Source organism: Terrapene carolina, unplaced genomic scaffold (assembly GCF_002925995.2).
Source record: "Terrapene carolina triunguis isolate 2854851 unplaced genomic scaffold, T_m_triunguis-2.0 Scaffold113, whole genome shotgun sequence".
Lineage (NCBI taxonomy): Eukaryota > Metazoa > Chordata > Testudines > Emydidae > Terrapene > Terrapene triunguis.
The window spans coordinates 5,158,618-5,176,863 of record NW_020664464.1 but is presented as its reverse complement, the minus strand read 5'-3'; the positions used below and the strand labels follow the sequence as shown (position 1 = coordinate 5,176,863).

The 18,246-nt window shown below is 39.9% G+C and overlaps 1 protein-coding gene across 2 annotated transcripts in view; it reads right to left on the bottom strand.

Annotated features, from left to right (window-relative positions):
• Nucleotides 1–18,246, bottom strand: part of ADAMTSL1 (ADAMTS like 1) — a 274,580-nt gene that overhangs the window by 114,320 nt on the left and 142,014 nt on the right. For both annotated transcript variants that reach the window (XM_026652366.2, XM_026652367.2), the window contains 3 exons: nucleotides 16,783–16,930; nucleotides 12,425–12,509; nucleotides 673–974 (listed from right to left, as the gene is read on the bottom strand). In XM_026652366.2, the coding sequence (XP_026508151.1) occupies nucleotides 673–974; nucleotides 12,425–12,509; nucleotides 16,783–16,930 (535 nt within the window). The remainder of the gene's footprint in view (nucleotides 1–672; nucleotides 975–12,424; nucleotides 12,510–16,782; nucleotides 16,931–18,246) is intronic.

Genomic DNA, 18,246 nt, shown 5'->3' with positions numbered 1-18,246 from the left:
CAATGGGAAAATTTTTCAGAACCAACTGGACAAAAGATAGCATAAACTCAAATTAATACTATACAATGTGTAAATAATTATCATAATATTCAGAACCTTTGACTTTCATCAACTTTTAGACTCTCCAAATGCAAAGTCTGTTAAGCTTTAGGCAATCGAATGGTTGGCTATTTTTGCCATATGTTTTCTTTTTGCACTGGGATCCAAGTTAACGTCAGATGGTAGCATAAGCTACAGAAACCAGCTGAGCCCCCAGTAGTTCAGTAAGCAAATGGATCTGCAGTGGCAGAACGATTTGGTTCTGTATGTCTGTGCATATATGACCATGTCAAGAGACAAGCACAAAAAATGATGCTAATTCGTCTCACTAGACTGCTTTATGTTATTCTTCCTTGTGTGAATAAAAAATGTGAGTCATCAAGAACGAAATGTAAACAGCAGTATTAGCTGCATTAATCATTCACAGCTGAGAGCATGAGCATGGCATTTGATACTCAATGGGCCCAAATGGGAAATACATGTAGTTTACTCTTAATAGCTTTCCACTGAAGCCTTTTTTATTCTTCAAACAGACGTAGCAAAGCCGTCTTTTAGACAGTGTGCATTGCAAAGCACTGTATACCGAAAAAGGGGAAAACAAATTAACCAGAGCAAAAAGCAAATTGCCCTCACCTCCTCCACAGGATTCTGAGCATTCCGTAAAGCCCTCGTATTCCCAGTCATAGAGTTCATCAAAATCCTGGAGGCCCCCATAGATCAGTTCGGTTTCCTCAGGGTTAGATTCAGCAGCCTCCCCACTGCAGGGGCCGCTGTAACAGGCTCGCTGTGATGCAGGTTTGGGACCTTCACATTCGTCGATAGGCAGGTCAGCCACAGACTGCGAGAAAGACAGCAGCACCTGACACTTCACAGGCCGCACCTGGCTGCCCACCCCACATGTGACACTACAGGCAGACCAGGCCTCAGGAATAAACCTATGGTAAGCAAGAGAAAGGGCAAAGTAAGCAGCAATGTCCAAGATAATTGGGCAGCATCCCTTGTCCAGTGGTTGCAGAAAACATCATGATTTGTCTGGGAAACAAGTGTTTCATTTCATCATACAAGTACTTCTGTAAAGTGCTCATCACAGCCATACGTCTTCAACACCTTACGGTTCTTAGGGCAAAACTCAGTATAATTCTAATGTCTCTCTCACCCCCTTCCTCTCTCCTCTGATCAACACACACAGCATTCAGAATCCCAGATGTGAGAAATGAAAGACACCTATTACATCATCTAGTCCATTTATACCTAAATATATATAATGCACAAGCAGACCAAAAAAAAAAAAATACTATGTTACAGCATCTTGGAGCCCTTTGGAAATGGGAGTTGCTATACAAATACCATCTATTATTATATAATTTCACCATGCTCAGCAGCTGATAAGGCAAATACTGGAAATAACTTCAGGAATTTATATTTTTTTCCAGCTTCCTAGACCCATCTTTTACATTATGAGTTCTAGGTCTGGAAGGATAGGTTTCCTCTACTATAATCACTGACCTCAAAAGCACATAGGAATTTGGTGGAGCTGAAAACAAAAAAACCCATACATGGGTTGCCATTAGAAATACATTTACTAACAGCAACCTCGTAATAGTATCAAAGTTTCTCCGTACACTAAAACCAGGAAATAATGATGGGCTTTCAGATACTGTTGTGTAGTTATCATTGGTGAATGTTACTTACTGACTAGTGCAAAATCTCACAAGCATGGGAATGCAAAGTTTTTCTGATTGGTCTATACCTAACATACCTATCTTTGCTGACACGATGTGCTTTTCTGTGTATGAGTGACAGAGTCTATCTTGCAGACTTGAGGTAATGGAGCAGATTTACCAAGCAGCAGTTACCCTAGGAAATAAGAAGCAACTGTGGTGTTTCAGAGCCTATGCTGTGGTAACTACTGGTAAATGTTGCCTTCTCAATTGTGTTCACAATAATAATAATCAGTAATTCCCTAGAAGTCTGAATCATGGACCAGGACTCCATTGTGCTAAGCTCTATAAAAAGACGGTTCCTGCTTAATTCTAAATATTTTAATGAATTAATACAAAATGCTTTCCAAACTTGCTACTTAAGTAACACAAACAAAGAGAACACTTCTCTGGCACTGGTGCATTGCTCTGTCATATCTAAGGTAATTTTCTCCCTTCCTCTGTGCAGCAAAAGTGATGCTGCTTCTTTCCCGAAGCAACAAGGGTGTTGGCCTGCCCTCCCAAATGGATTCCGGGGAGATGTCCTTTCTTCTTCTCTTCCCAAGCCGCTTTTTAAGAGGACTCACTCACTTACTCTTTCAGGGGACCCACTATTAAGAAGAGAAGGGAAAACTGGAAGGAGGGCACTTGGTGACCTTGTTCTGTTATGACTGACCTTAGAGTGTCCGTTGTTACTGAATGGCTGGAACACAGTTGACATTATGGAGCCCAGCTGTGGGAAAGTCTGAAGGATGCCACTGTCTGCCACCCCCCAGCGGGCGTCTCTCTATCAGTGGCACTGACAAGCCAGTAAAAGGGGAGGGGTTGGGATCAAAAGTGGAATACTTGACAAAGAAAAATATGAGTTAAAAATAAATGGTTCTTGTAAAGAAAGCCATGTACTTGTTCCTTTTAGCTGCAGACACTCATCTGGTGGGCCACACAGCCTTCTCATATTACAAGAGTTTTCTAGGCTCCCTTGCAATGTGACTGACCCTGTATTTAAAAGAGGCAGTGTGTTATGATTTCTTAGTTGCTGCTGTTGGGCATAGTGCACAGGACCTATTTCAGCTGAAAAGATTTTTGCTGTACCAGTTAGTATGTACGCAAGGTTCATAAAAATGTAATAAATACAGCATGCCAAACTGCACGCCAGTACGCTGAATGAACCCAGCACCATTGACTTCAATGGATTTACTCTGGATTGATGAGATTTTGGCTCATTGGTTCTGTAACATAGCTAACAAACCTTGATGAAAATATATTTTAAGGAAATGTGGGAATTAAAACAAAAACAACATAGAACATGGATTTGTAAGGCAATCAATAAAAGTGGGCCAAATGTTCAAAGGTCCCACCATCTGGCCTTCAGTTTGCACATACAATCAGTTGCATGTGCAAGTGAAGAGTGCTTGTATGTGAAAACCCAGCTGTGCATGCCAATTGGATACAAATCCATTTACCTACTTCGTGTATATAAGCAATGTTTGCACATATAGGCTTTTGCATGCAGAAATAATTGCACCTGCCAAATTGTGGACACCAGAATCTTTTTGAAAATAGGTCCTCATTAAATTCAATTTTAATTTTTCCAGACTCATACTCAAAACACAAGATGTCAGCTCGCTTGCTGTCTCATGTGGTATGATGCATGGTATTTTATATCTCTCCCTCTTAGTTTAGACAGCATGATCTAAGATCTTCTATAATTACATAAGGGAATTTATTTCAAAATTCAATATGATTGGCATTTAGAATGTGGCTTTTCAGCTAAAGATCATCTCATTTATAAAAACAACATAATGGACTTTGCTATTTTAAACAGATATTGGTGGTGAGAACATCCATACTTTGTTTTGGCATGAAATGATCATATTAATTTAACTTTAAAACTCTCCAGAGGGCAGCTGAGCAGCAGTGCATACTTTGCTTTGTGAAAGTAGCTGCAGGGAAACTGGTGAAGTGGGAGGCTGAAACATACAGCCTGATCCAACATTCACAGTCAACTCATGACTTCAGTGGACACTGGATGAGACCCACAGCTGGCCCTGTTGTCTTTATGGGGAGATCCAGACCATTCCATTTGACTGTACATGCCATGGGCACTGCTCCTTGAGAATCTGCCTATCCACAGGTATATTATGAAGAATCAGAATGAATATTGATTGACAGAACATACATGATCTAATGGGCATGGTGAAAACCTCTTCTCCCCTTCTTCACTGCCACTCTTCCATCTGTTCCCTTATGCTTCCTTTTGTTCCTTTCTTAAGATGCTATTTACATTTTTTAAATCTTCTTTGGGTTACTCTGAGGTTTAGCTAAAGATCTGGGTGCTCAGAACCTTTGAAAAAAATCACAGGTGTCAATTTAGACACCCAAAAAATCAAGACATCCCAAAGCACTTTCAATTGAATGTAATATTTTTCTTCACACTGGGTCACACCATTTTGTAGTCTCAGTATTTAGTGTTAAACATTTACTGTTTTTCTCCCCAGTGGTGGAAATAGCAATTCTGATATACAGTATGTACATATTATACATGTTAACTCCCTAAGGCACTGCAGGATTCTTCTACATGAAAAGACACAAACATTATCTAATGTTAGTTTAACACATTTATGATCTTTTATGCAGCGGCACTTATAGCCTAATTGGATATGATTAAACCCCAATAGGGGAAGAAGTTTTCCCTGTTTTTGCTTCTTCTTCTGTTTCCTGAAATTGATGGAGAGAAGCACTGAAAGACTGGTCATAACATAAGAACATAAGAAAGGCCGTACCGGGTCAGACCAAAGGTCCATCTAGCCCAGTATCCTGTCTACCGACAGTGGCCAATGCCAGGTGCCCCAGAGGGAGTGAACCTAACAGGCAATGATCAAGTGATCTCTCTCCTGCCATCCATCTCCACCCTCTGACAGACAGAGGCTAGGGACACCATTCCTTACCCATCCTGGCTAATAGCCATTAATGGACTTAACCACCATGAATTTATCCAGTTCTCTATTAAACTCTGTTATAGTCCTAGCCTTCACAACCTCCTCAGGTAAGGAGTTCCACAAGTTGACACTGCGCTGCGTGAAGAAGAACTTCCTTTTATTTGTTTTAAACCTGCTGCCTATTAATTTCATTTGATGACCCCTAGTTCCTGTATTATGGGAATAAGTAAATAACTTTTCCTTATCCACTTTCTCCACATCACCCACGATTTTATATACCTCTATCATATCCCCCCTTAGTCTCCTCTTTTCCAAGCTGAAGAGTCCTAGCCTCTTTAATCTCTCCTCATATGGGACCTGTTCCAAACCCTTAATCATTTTAGTTGCCCTTTTCTGAAACTTTTCTAGTGCCAGTATATCTTTTTTGAGATGAGGAGACCACATCTGTACGCAGTATTCGAGATGAGGGCGTACCATCGATTTATATAAGGGCAATAATATATTCTCAGTCTTATTCTCTATCCCCTTTTTAATGCTTCCTAACATCCTGTTTGCTTTTTTGACCGCCTCTGCACACTGCGTGGACATTTTCAGAGAACTATCCACGATGACTCCAAGATCTTTTTCCTGACTTGTTGTAGCTAAATTAGCTCCCATCATATTGTATGTATAGTTGGGGTTATTTTTTCCAATGTGCATTACTTTACATTTATCCACATTAAATGGTCCTGTTGGTAACATTTGTATGTGTCATTACTGCCATCTTGCTCAGTCAATATATTTGGCAAAAATAATTAAAAAATCATATATTTAGTATTTTTAGTCTAAGTCGGAACAACTTTTAGTTCACTTTTTAACCTGCTAACTAGTCAATTTCTATGTATAAATATCTAAAAGATGCACTATTTTAATAGGAAAAATGGGATAAACTATATATGGATGTTTGCATACACAAAAATCTTATTTAAAACTGTGAAATGGTGCTTAGGTGACTCTGGTACACTGGGCTTTCTGCCGGTGTGCAATTTCCTGTGAGTTCTGTTCACACAGATGCATGTCAGGAATTTCCTTTTGTTTCTTACTGATTCAGCCCCATCACTAAGCTGGTGCCATCTGGCATCCAGATATTATTGTTTGCCCTCTGTTTTTTATGGCTCACACCAGGGTTATTTATGGCAACATGTTAAAAGCTGGGTATCATGTTAACATACAAAAGTGTTTTTCAAGAGTTACACAGCAAAAAAGCCCCCTTCCCAACAAAACCAATCTGATTAATAATAGAGCATCCCATACCTTTTCAGTCATGCCTGAGGCTCTTTCTGACTCTGGCTGTCATAGGCTGTTGGTGTAAAACTGAGCCCCAGTGAAAGAGCTCTCACATAGATATAAACATCCCTCATGTAAGATTTTCTGGAGAGTGGTGAATGACCATTCCCCAAATGGGTAATATTAGATACACTGTACATGTAGAGACAAAGGAGCACAAAGACTTATAGAACTACCTTCTACAGTTTTAATAATCATTCTGTGATTTTCTTTTCATTCTAGGTTCATTCATATAAAAGGTGTCTAACTCATTATTAATTGTATATATATATTACTATTTCAGGAGCATGTCAAAATGAAATCTTCTGGCCTGTGTTATGCATAGGCTTGGAAGGATTAGATGTTTATTGGTAAACATAGATAAACATCAATTTCACCATACACAAAAAATATTTCCATTGATGATAATAGAAATTTACTGATAGGCAGAGTATGAAAAATGATACTTGAGAGCTTAGAGTTTGATGTAAGGATATTTACTTTGTATATTTTGACATGTGATGTTGACAGTTAGTGTTTTAATGGTTACAAAACTAACCTTTGAATCTCAACATCTACTGTCACTAAAACACTATTCATAAATTCCAAGCCCAGAAGGGACGATTGTGATCATCTAGTCTGACCTCGTGTACAACACAGGCCATAGAACTGCCCCCAAATCATTCCTAGATCAGATCTTTTAGAAAAGCATCCTATCTTGATTTAAAAATGGTCAGTTGATAGAGAACTTACCAAAACCCTTGGAAAATTGTTCCAATGGCTAATTACCCACATTGTCAAAAATTTATGCCTAATTTCCAGTCTAAATTTGTCTAGCTTCAACTTCCAGCCCTTTGATGATGTTATACGTTTGTCCGCTAGATTGAAGAGCCCATTATAAAATAGTTGTTCCCCGTGCAGATATGTGTAGACTATCATCAAGTCACCCCTTAACCTTCTAGTTGTTGAACTAAACAGATTGAGCTCTTTGAGTCTGTCACTATAGGGCATGTTTTGTACTCTTTTAATCATTCTCGTGGGTCTTCTCTAAGCCTCTCCCATTTATCAACACCCTATTTGAATTGCGGGCACCAGAGCTGGTTGTCTGATCCACCCCCATTGTTCTACCGCCTACCCCCCAATTATTTCCTGAAACGGTGAAAATTTAAATAAATAAAAACAAATGGTTAAAACCCATAACTTTGTACAGCTATGATAATTTAAATCGATAATAAAAATACTTCTAAACAAACATTGAAATCAAATTCTGCCAAGCCTAATTACGCAGGAGGTGAGCCTAGATGATCATAATGGTCCATTTTGGCCTTACATTCTATGAATCAATCAGCCAGCTAGGTCCCATTATGCTAGATACTCTATGCATATGAAATTAAAAAAAAAAGAAGAGTCACTGCTCCTAGAATCTTACAAATATAGCATTGACCACAGACAACAAGTGGATACAACAAACAAATGGAAGGGCTGTAACTGTGAAACAGCCATGTTTAGTATAATGTCACAGTCACAATGCACCAGCTGACCAGACATTGCAATATGTATGGTAGGCAATCAGGACGGAAGTAAATTTTATGACTGATGATGTAGTGGCTTTATACACTTTTATGGGATGGCATAGAAGAAAGTGTGAAGGTGCTTGGGGGAAAATTGGATTAACTGGCGACAATGGCTGGCATTATTAACAAAACAGAGGCAGGAGTTGAAGGCTTGATAGCATACTAGAGCTGACTGATGCTATCTTGTCAAGTATATTGAAAGAATTACTATTTATTCACAATTAATCATGGGCTGGTACAGTGTAGGCAGGAAAATCTCATGGACATGGTATGGATGAAAACAGCAGTCTGACTGGCTGAAGAGACTTCCAATCCTTATAATGGTCTTCAAGAAAACACAGCCATCAAAACTGTACAGTCTCTTCACCAACCAGATCACTGCACTACCAAATCTGCCACTCAACTGAATAACAGGGGCTTCTGTTTTAAAAAACATTCCCCTTCTCTTTCTCCCTCTATTCACCTCTTCTCCTCCCCTCCTTTCCTAATGAAAAGGGGAGAGGGACTCCCAAGGAGAAGACAACAGCCCTGCTCTACTGAGCTGAGAGGGGGGCTTCAAAGGAGAAGTCAAAAAACTTTCTCAGATGAAGTCCTGCTACTGGAGCCCAGCTGAATGGAGTGGAATAATATGGATGGCTTCCCTTTGGAAGCCCTCCTCCTCTCCCCACCATATGAATAAGAGATGATGAGGTAAGAAACAACTATCATATTTGCAAAACTGCAGCATTTTTGGAGCTATTCTGTACAATGTTTATAATGAGTTAACATGTTAAAACAGAACTGTATCTCTTAGGTGGATGAATTTTGATAGCTATATGATATTTCAGTGGTTCAAATTCAGAGCTGGTGTAAGAGGCTGGAACTCCATTCACCCTCTTATACCAGTGCTGTATTTGGCCCAATGTCTAAAAATGTGTCTTTCCCCACCCCACTACCCTACCCAATAAATTCAAGAATAAGGGCAACAATAATCCAGGGCGTGCTAAAATATGCACACTGTGGATGTGCTGAGGCACATGATTCTAGCTTGTGTCTCAGTATACTCAAGAGGTGTGTATACTGACTGTCAGATTCACTGTCATGTATTATTGGGTACTTATCAACTAATGTTTATGTTGGTATTTCTTTTGTAATTCCTATGTGTTAGACTCTGACAAGCAGGGCCGGCTCTGGCTTTTTGGCCGCCCCAAGCAAAAAAATAAAAAACAACAAAAACAAAACCCGGGGCGGGGCCGGCGGCCGGGGGCCGGGGGGCCGGGCGGGGGGGGGAAGAGGGGGAGGGAGCAGGCGGAAGAGAGAGAAGGGGGCGGCCAGGGCTACAGCAGGGGCGCTGCCATGCGGCCCCTCCCACTGCGCCGCCTCGGCTCCACTCCGGTCGGCGGGGAGGGAAGGAAGAGGACTGCCCTGCAGGGCGCTCTGGTTCTCCGCGCCGCCGCCCCCTACAGGGCGGCCGGAGCAGAACAACAAAAATACAAAAAAACAACAACAAAAAAGCCACCGTGCCGCCCTAGGATTGGGCAGAATGCCGCCTCGAACAATCTGCCGCCCCAAGCACCAGCTTGCTCGGCTGGTGCCTGGAGCCGGCCCTGCTGACAAGTGACTGTATAAAACCAGCAGTTTATAGCATCTCAATGAGTTCAGAGTAAAATTTCCTCAGTTTTGTTTTCTTAACTCCAGCCCAGCAAACCCAGCTTGGCATCTGAAAGTTAAGATGTGCTCCTTCTGCCTCATGCACCACCAGATAGGGACCCAAACTAAAACCCAAGATTTGGGCACCTGTCTTTAGAGAAGATTGAATATGGATGGACCTTTTGCAATCTTGTTTCACATCTATTAATCACCATTAATAAAAACTCGGTAGTTGGATCTTATTTAACAACTGTGTTGATTACGCATGGGCCATAAAAGAAACTTCACCCTGGTTTCTAGTATAAGCTCAGAATGGTGACACACGGATGTTCCACATGGGACAGGATCTGCAGATCTCTTTGCAGGATCGGGACCTTAATTTGGTCACTAAAGTGAGCAAATATGACTCTACATACACACAGAGAGCAGATCTGTTCTGTAAGAAGGTATCATAACAACACTTTAAATATTTTAAAATTCTTAACTTCCTTTCCTCTTATAACCCAAGCCCTGTTTTTATATCATGGATCATATACTCAATTTTTCTCAAGAATATTTTGAAAATACCTCTTCAGTATTTTCTCTGCAATTCATCCACCTTCTGCTAAGATCCAGCCATGCTGCAGTTCACAAATCCCTCATGTTAATATTAAAAAAAAGAATGTAATAATATATAAAATAAATTAACACATTTTTTAAAGCAATGTCAAAATTAAATTCTCAAAATTCAGCTTAGACTGTTGTCAATAGGCTAAAATCACAGCCTCCTCCTTCATCACTTTCCAGCAGAAATGTGGGCTGCATTTCAAATCATCATCGTATTTAAGCAATATGATTCCTTTTTTATGAATTTGCTGACAATACAGCATTTTCGTTATGCTTTTAGGGGGTAATTATAGTTTGTTAAATACATATTTAGAGAAGTGGTTTAATATGGTAGAAAAAAAATAAAAGCTGAAAACACCAACTGTGCTCCACAAGTTAAAAAAAATTCAAATAGGTTCATGTGTTTTTCTGGATCTTCTCTATGCATGAACTGAACATATGAAGTACATAAGACTATGGAAGCAGTATACATGTCACCATATTATATGCTACAGCTGGAACTCATCTATATATCGGGGAGATGGGGTAAAAATAATTATTGTCTTGAGCACAATATTATACATTTCCTTTGTGTTATACCAGTGTTCCAGCTATAATCTACTTCAGTTTGGATTAACTGTGCCAGAACTGCAATTTTACTCCATGAAGGATAACATTTATTAGCCTAATAGATGGCTGTAGTTACAATGGAAGGAGCCATGTGTTTAACTGCACCATTCTGATTAAAACTATAAAGAATTTATTATTATAAATACACATTTACCACTGTTCCCATGTAAAATAAAATAAAAATGCAACATGTTCATTGTGTATTTGTAATTTCTCTAAAGAAGCTTCCTTTTCATAGCAATTCAATTGTCCTAGAGAGATGTTTAATTGTCAATAAACAGATTGTCTAACAGATTGTAATTTATTGAAAATTAAACATCTTTCGCACAATTACATTGCTATGAGAAGGAAGCTGCAGTGGAAGTAATGGGATAAATGCAGGCATTCTCAGCAGGGCCACAAAATTTCTTTAGAGAAATTACAAATACCATAATGAGCATGCTTCCTTTCCCCGCCCCTTTCCTCCACATTGGAACTGTGGTAAATGTGTGTTTCTGATGGTTTTTAAAACCACATATAATCCCATATTTATTATGGTATTCCTACTGTGAATAAATACCACACATACGGTATGCAGTAGTTCCATCTGGCAGAAGCATATTTCTCATTGTGGCTCTAACTTTGTGTGCCTCACTCTAACTTGCTGCATCAAGGTCAGATTCCTGCAATCCTGGTGCAATCAAAACTCCTACTGGTTTTACTAGGAATACAGGTACTAAATTGAAGAGAAAGTATTTAGCATTTTTAACTCCCTTTTTAGGTTCTTGTTGGAATGTTTTGTTTTAATTTTGCAGCATTAGCTGTAACTGCATATTTTCCTTTAGGTACACTGCTAATTTTTCCATAGAAGCATTACAAACATGAATAGGAAAAAAATATCTGTATGGTTTCAAATGCAATAAATGCATAGATTTAGAAAAAAAGGCATAAGGACATTCCTTCAGGAAACCCTGTGTTCTGACTTTTAACTTAAGGATGTAGCCCAATCTGCTATCCAAACGTGCCTGCCGCATGATACAGGGATACTACCTGGTCAATGGGGAACAAGGTGTTAACCAAGATCAACTTTGTATAGGCACTATGGGGAAGAACTATAAACCAGATGCTCGGAAGACTGAGGAGAAGAAACCCTGTAGGGGTGACAGGATTGGGTTAAACCCTAAGGCTGTAGAGTTTTCTGATTTATTTTCTGCTTATGGTAATTCATTTCACTTGCTACCAGTGCATTAGCCCTTGAGAAAAAAGCCCTTGCTGGCTGCTTCTGTATTTTTCTCTGCTACGTCATTTCACTAGCTTACAGGGCCAATCCCCCAGCCTTTCCACTCAGAGCTGCCACTGAAATCAAGAGGGAGTTTGCATGTGAAAGGACTGTAGAATCTGTAAAGCATGTGATTGAACACCACTTGTTTTAAAGTGATGCTGGTCATTGGTCCAGCTGTACTTTCCCGAAACTACTGTGTTGTGTCTATTTGAGAGGAAGGATGGTCCAGTGGTTAGGGCATTAGCTTGGGAGACTTGGGCTCAAGTCCCTGCTGTGCCACTGACTTCCTTTCTGACCTTGGGTAAGTCACTTAACCTCTCTGTGCCTGAGTTCTCTACCTGTAAAACAGGGATAATACTGCTGCCTGACCTCACAGGGATGTCGTGAGGATAAAGAAAGACTGCGAGATGCTCAGATAGCATGGTAATGAGGGCCATACAAGTACCATAGATAGACAAGACTTTCCACACAGTATTATTTTAAATGCCCTTAAATAAAAGACATCATGATTATAAGTTTGCTTGAATTCAGTCAGTCAATCTCCAACGTACACCATACTCCTGTACTCAATTTCTCCATCTCTTATCTAGAGCCTGACACAACTTCCACTAAAGCCCATTAACTTCATCAGGATTTGAATAAGGCCCTTATATCCTAATGAAAGAACCAAATACAATTCAGGGTAGAGTATTATTTTAATGCAGGCCCTGAATCCTGATCTTATGTTAGCGTGTTTTCAACAAATTATGTTTTAAGACTTACGATGGTTCTTCAGACACCATTGCTCCTTCTTCCAGCTCTTGTGCCTGCTTGTACCATGGCAGTTTAGCTTCCACAGGAAGTTTCTCTAGAGAACATACACAGGCACATGAAAACAAAAACCGTATAGCTATGCACACTGCTTTGTTTCTGTAAGTGACTATATCTGCATTTCTGTAATGTTCTTGTGTGTATGGATGTACACATGCATACTGAGCAGCACAGAAGGGGGCCAGGGAGAGAGAGACAGACTCCACTATGGTGCAGAATATACAGTCTATAAAGAAATACAGAGTTTCTATGAAGAAAGAGAGTTTGTTTTTATAATGCTAGAATGGCAAATTAAATGCCATTTTAGAGGCAAGCCAAGTGGTCTACACAGGTGGGCACTTTAGCAAAGTATTTTTCAAAAACTCTTCTGACATCCATGGGGAGAATCAGGTTTTCATCTACACTGCAGAGCTACAATATTCATGATGGTTGTTTTGGCTTTGAGTTTTGTATTTGCACAATAATTGCACTGCCAATAACTGTACTTACCACATGGAGACAAATAATTGGAAATTGCAGTGCACCAAATTCATCTGCTCAAGTAACTTTTGTGTGGGGGGCCAGCCCAGGCCTAAGCATGAATTAACCTCATGTAACCCCTCAAAATAAGGCTTATTAGGGGCCTAAGTAATACATAAACCCTTGTGAAGACCACACCCCAAAAGACTTAACAAGGGGGGGGAGCAATCTCCATAGTAACATTGTTGCTGACTCTACAACAAACCTTCACCAACCTTGCATTGGCCCTGTGTGTATCCTTAAATTTTACAGCCTCATAAAGTACATTAAATTCACTTTTGATAGATTATGACATTGAAGAAAATCCACATCTGATGAGTGATACTGCAAGAAACAGAGAAACTAGAGTGAAATAGTTCAGTGATGTTCTCTGACTCTAAGCTTATCAGTTCATCAGCTATGTGGATTTAAAAAAATGAGTAGGATATTTTTTCTGTCATTTTTGATAGAAAACAGTACAGATGCTTTTTATTCTCCAAGATCTGCACATAAGTTGATTTGGGGAAGAAAAAGTCCACTTTATGAGCCAAATTCTACTTTCACAGCAGTGTGAATTCAGAGTATCTGCACTGAAGTCAATGGAGCTGTTCTGGTTTTACAGTGATCTAAAGGGAGAGCAAATTTGACACAATTTCTCTGAAATCAGCTCTGCATTTCTTCTGAGTAGTTTGGGTCAGGATTAGAAAAAAACTGATAAACACACAAAGAGTGGTATTCAGCCCTATAGAGAGAACCAGTGCAGGGTCTATGTACCACCTGAGTCCCATTTGAGCCTTTTGGGTTTAAGTGGCAGACACACCTTGCGCTGGCCTGCTGCAGAGGATTAATTTCACCCCAAATACATGAGAATTTTCAGGAAACTGGTGCATACAACACTGGAATTTTTACATAAACATGCAAACTACTGAAACTGTCAGTAGCACCATTAGCAAAGTACAGGGATCATAACTTGTCATTTGATTTCACAGCTACTGCAGCTTCAGCTGAGCAATACAAAGTTTTTTGGGAGTAAACCAGTGGCTGGGAAGAAAGGGTGCAGTAACAGTTATTATGCCTTCACTTCCAGAAATAGCAGGCCAGGCTTCTACTCTGATATATTTATTAGTGACATTTAAGGATGAATATGTGCCAGCACAGCTCTTAGTTTACCGCATTTGCTATCCAAAATATGTAAGAGATATTTTTATTTATATACCATACAGCTTATTTTTATGAGCTTTGGAAAGCCAGATCTTACTCTTTTGCTTTCCTTGTTGAATGCAAAGTCTTGTAAAAAGCAGTTTGTGCTTTCCTACACAGCTGACTGCAAAGTGACTTTTATTTTAACCTTCCCTTTTTGGGGGGGCGGGGAGCAGTGCTATATGTTGGTGGGGAGAAGCAGGTCAAATCAATTCCAATAAACTGAACTGTAAAACACACTTCTGTATTAGAGATGTTCACTTTTATTAAATAACTTGTTACAAATAACGAAACAAAACCAATTTCTAAAGTAATTTAGTGAAGAAACCAAGACTTTGGAGATAAAAGAAAAGCCCCCTGCTTTTACAATAGATTCATGTTTTTAGCCTAGTACAAACTCTTAAACTCTATGCCCTGTGTTGTGCAGGAGGACAACTATATGAACACAAAACCAACGAGGAGTCCGGTGGCACGTTAAAGTCTAACAGATTTATTTGGGCATAAGCTTTCGTGGGTAAAGTCTAACAGAATTATTTGGGCATAAGCATCGTGCCAGATGCATGGCATGCAGAGTCACTGAAGAAGTGGGTTTTTTACCCACAAAAGTTTATGCCCAAATAAAACTGTTAGTCTTTAAGGTGCTACTGGACTCCTCGTTGGTTTTGTGGATACAGACTACCACGGCTACCCCTCGGATATATGAACACAGTGGTCCTTCCTATCATTAAAAACCACAAATCACTATTTAAGTTAGGGATATCTTAAATTTTCCCTAGGATTCTCCAGTACATTATGAGGCACCTAAGAGCTTTAATGAGCTAAGAGTGGGATAAGTTACAGCAACTGCATACCCTTCATTTTTATTTAGCAGACGTGTATTAAGATAAAGACTTGCTTTGTATTTTTTTCTTACAATCTTGACCAGCCATAATCACTGATTTTTTACCCTGTGGTAATCCATCTTCAGAATGCAATGGCAGGCTTTGTTGAAGCGTTGACTAGCAGATGCATACTTTGCCACAGGTATTGACTCGTTCAACTGTAATTTATAACTCTAAATTTATTAAGCAAATCACCTCTTTTTGGATAGATTTCTAGCAAGATTCAGCCCTGCAAGTGCACGAGGCAGGAAACTGTACCACCGGCACTTGAAAGGGCAACTGTGAAAGAGGAGGCATTTGACCTGGAAAGGACAGCAGAGTGGATTTTTAAAATCACACCAACCCCTCCCCACTCCCAAAACAAAACTCTACCAAACCAAAATGCTACACTGCATGCACAATTCTCCCCTCTGGGGAGCTGATAAGAGAAAGAATGAACTACGTGTCACAGATGTTGGTTACATCACTTAATGCGCTACTGGAAGGCACTCAGATATTATCTTGATGAGGGTGGCATAAGAATCTACATAGAACAGGATAGAATAGAATACTGGATCAGAAAAGTAGCTTTGCCATGTGGATGGGGTTCTATAGGAGCCCCACCAGCAGAGGTTTCATCTTGGCATTTGATGCTCTCACTTATCATGGGCCACTGGGTATGGAAATAAAAATTCCAACTTTCTCCTTTCCATTTGCTGTCGCTAAAAAGTTATAGGCCACTTTTATTGGATTTCAACCATTCAAGTGCCCTTAATGTGTATTATCCGTAGTGATTTACAAAATTATATTATTTTTATTCATGAGCGGCTCATGTTGGGTCTGGAGCCTCCAACTCAGAGAAATGAAGATCACATTTATCGTATTTTAGCCAGGAAAATTTCCATTAAAAATAAACTCACACCACACACATGAGAAGATTATATCCATGTGGAGGTATATATATATATATATATATATATATATAAATAAAATTGTAGAACCATGTGATAATTTATCAAGCACCTTTGACTGCTGCACCTGCCCCCTGCCCATTACTCCATTTACCCCAAGATTTACTCTTACATTCCAACCCCATGAGCAGCTTCCAATAGCTGCCTTTTAGAAATCAACATGGCTCAGCAACATTTCCTCCTCCCCTCAGCCAAAGTGGGGAATTCCTCTCAATGTCCCTTACTGTCTGAGGCTCAAGACAGGGAGTATTCAATTCTGCAGCAGCGAGGGGTTCTCGACACATAAAACTGTTGTGATTTTCAAGTCTATACAATCTTGCAGCCTGGCTAGTAATAGGAGCTTCTCCATGGGACATACAGTGCTTGCTTTTAGCTTAGTTAAAGCTGCTGGTTTGCCTGAAGGCTGTTTAAACTTATAGGTAAGTTTAAAGCAGTCACTTTAAACATTTTTGTTTCCCTTTAATAAAGCACTATGGGCCAACTTTAGCCCTGATGTAGTCAGTGAAGTTGTACCCACTTACATCAGGGCTGAATTTGGATTTTTTTCTAGGTTGGTGGATCACCAGCTGACAGTAATAAGATCTGTTTTGTTTTGAAAGATCTACAGCTTGCCAGCATTTCGAACCCCACCGCTTACATCCAAACTGGTACAGCAATGGCAGTGTCTCTCGATAGAAAGTCATGAATTATTGCATTCAGACAGACTTGGGAACTTGTAGCCAACAAGCAAAAAACAGTTCCTTAGTGTGGCAGAGCTGTAAAGATTCACCTGCCTTTTTACCTTTGGGTTTGTAGCAAGGAGTGGGTACAATGCATTCTTCTTTTATATGAGGCTTTGTTTTAGGGCTGCAGCCTCCTGTATGCATCCCTCTGTGATCAATGCAGAGAACCACACGGTATCTCAGCCCTTGGCCACATGTCACAGTGCACTGAAAGAAGAAAAGAAAAAGTAGCAATTAAAAAAAACAAAACAAAAAAAAACACCACACCCTGTGGGAAAAATGGAGTACACAGAAATAATGTAACAGCATTAGAGGGCAAAACTTGGATCAGAAACAGCCCATATTGGCCCATAGATTACTTGTTTGATACTGGTTAGGGATAAAGTTGACAAACATTCACTGTTTTTTCCTTTCTGTTCTGCACAATTGTTTGGTTTAGAGATTCAGTTGCTGGATTTCTCTCTCAGTGTCACTCTACTAACTCCCTCAGCATTGGTCACTTGGCCTATGGCCATCAGTCCCATACTGGATGTATTCACTAACACCTTGTCAGTTTCATCTGTGGCCACTTCTGCTCTGCTTGGACAAGGCACTGGAGTTTATGGGTTAACGGGTGTAACAACGAAGTATTTTGGAACATGGGAACAGAGTGTATAGAGTGGAAAACTATTTGGGCTTTAAACTCCATGCATTTTCTCAAGTTGAATTCTTTTATATGGCATGTCATTTTCCCCAGGATAGTGGGTTTCTGAAGCCGCAAGCACCAACCAAGCAGGAGAGAACAGAGAGTAATAATAATGCTTTGCACATATCTGCAATCTTTAATCTGAAAATCACCAAGCACTTTATAGATAATAATCTACCACGCCTCACATTTTGGTACGGTAGGTAAGTTTTGAAAGTCAGTTTTATAGGTGAGGCAACTCCGGCATAAAGAGGATAAATGACTTGACTAAGCTCAGACCTGTTGGGATAGGACCCAGACCTCGTTTTCCTCCAGCCTTGTGCCTTCAGCACAAGTCTTAAAGAAAAAGAGGTGAGTCAGGACTAGACAAGTAGGTAGCGACTGTGGTACTAAACAGTGATTATAGAGCAAAGACTCTCATGACTATGCTTGCATGGCTGCTTATATTTCAGACTGCAGAGCGGCAGTCCAGGATATTTGACTTGTGGACAAAGAGTACGAGATAAATGTGTATTAGAATGTGTCCATGAACAGCTTGCATCTCTCTGCATGTACATATATGTTTCTACTTCATCATTTATATCTGATCATTATTTAACATGACTGATCTGATTTGCTCTTCCATCATTCTCCTCAGCTAATGTTATAAATCCTGAGTATTCACTCTGTAGTAGGATAAATGCCATTGCTTGAAGAAGAAGGATCTGAAAATTCCACAAGGTAAATAAGCTTAGTGAACATTCTTATTCTACTACATTCTCACACACAGGGCTTTGGAGCGGAGCCCAGAGCTGGAGCGTGGAGCAGCTCCAGAGCAGTGGAGCTGCAGGTTTTTGCG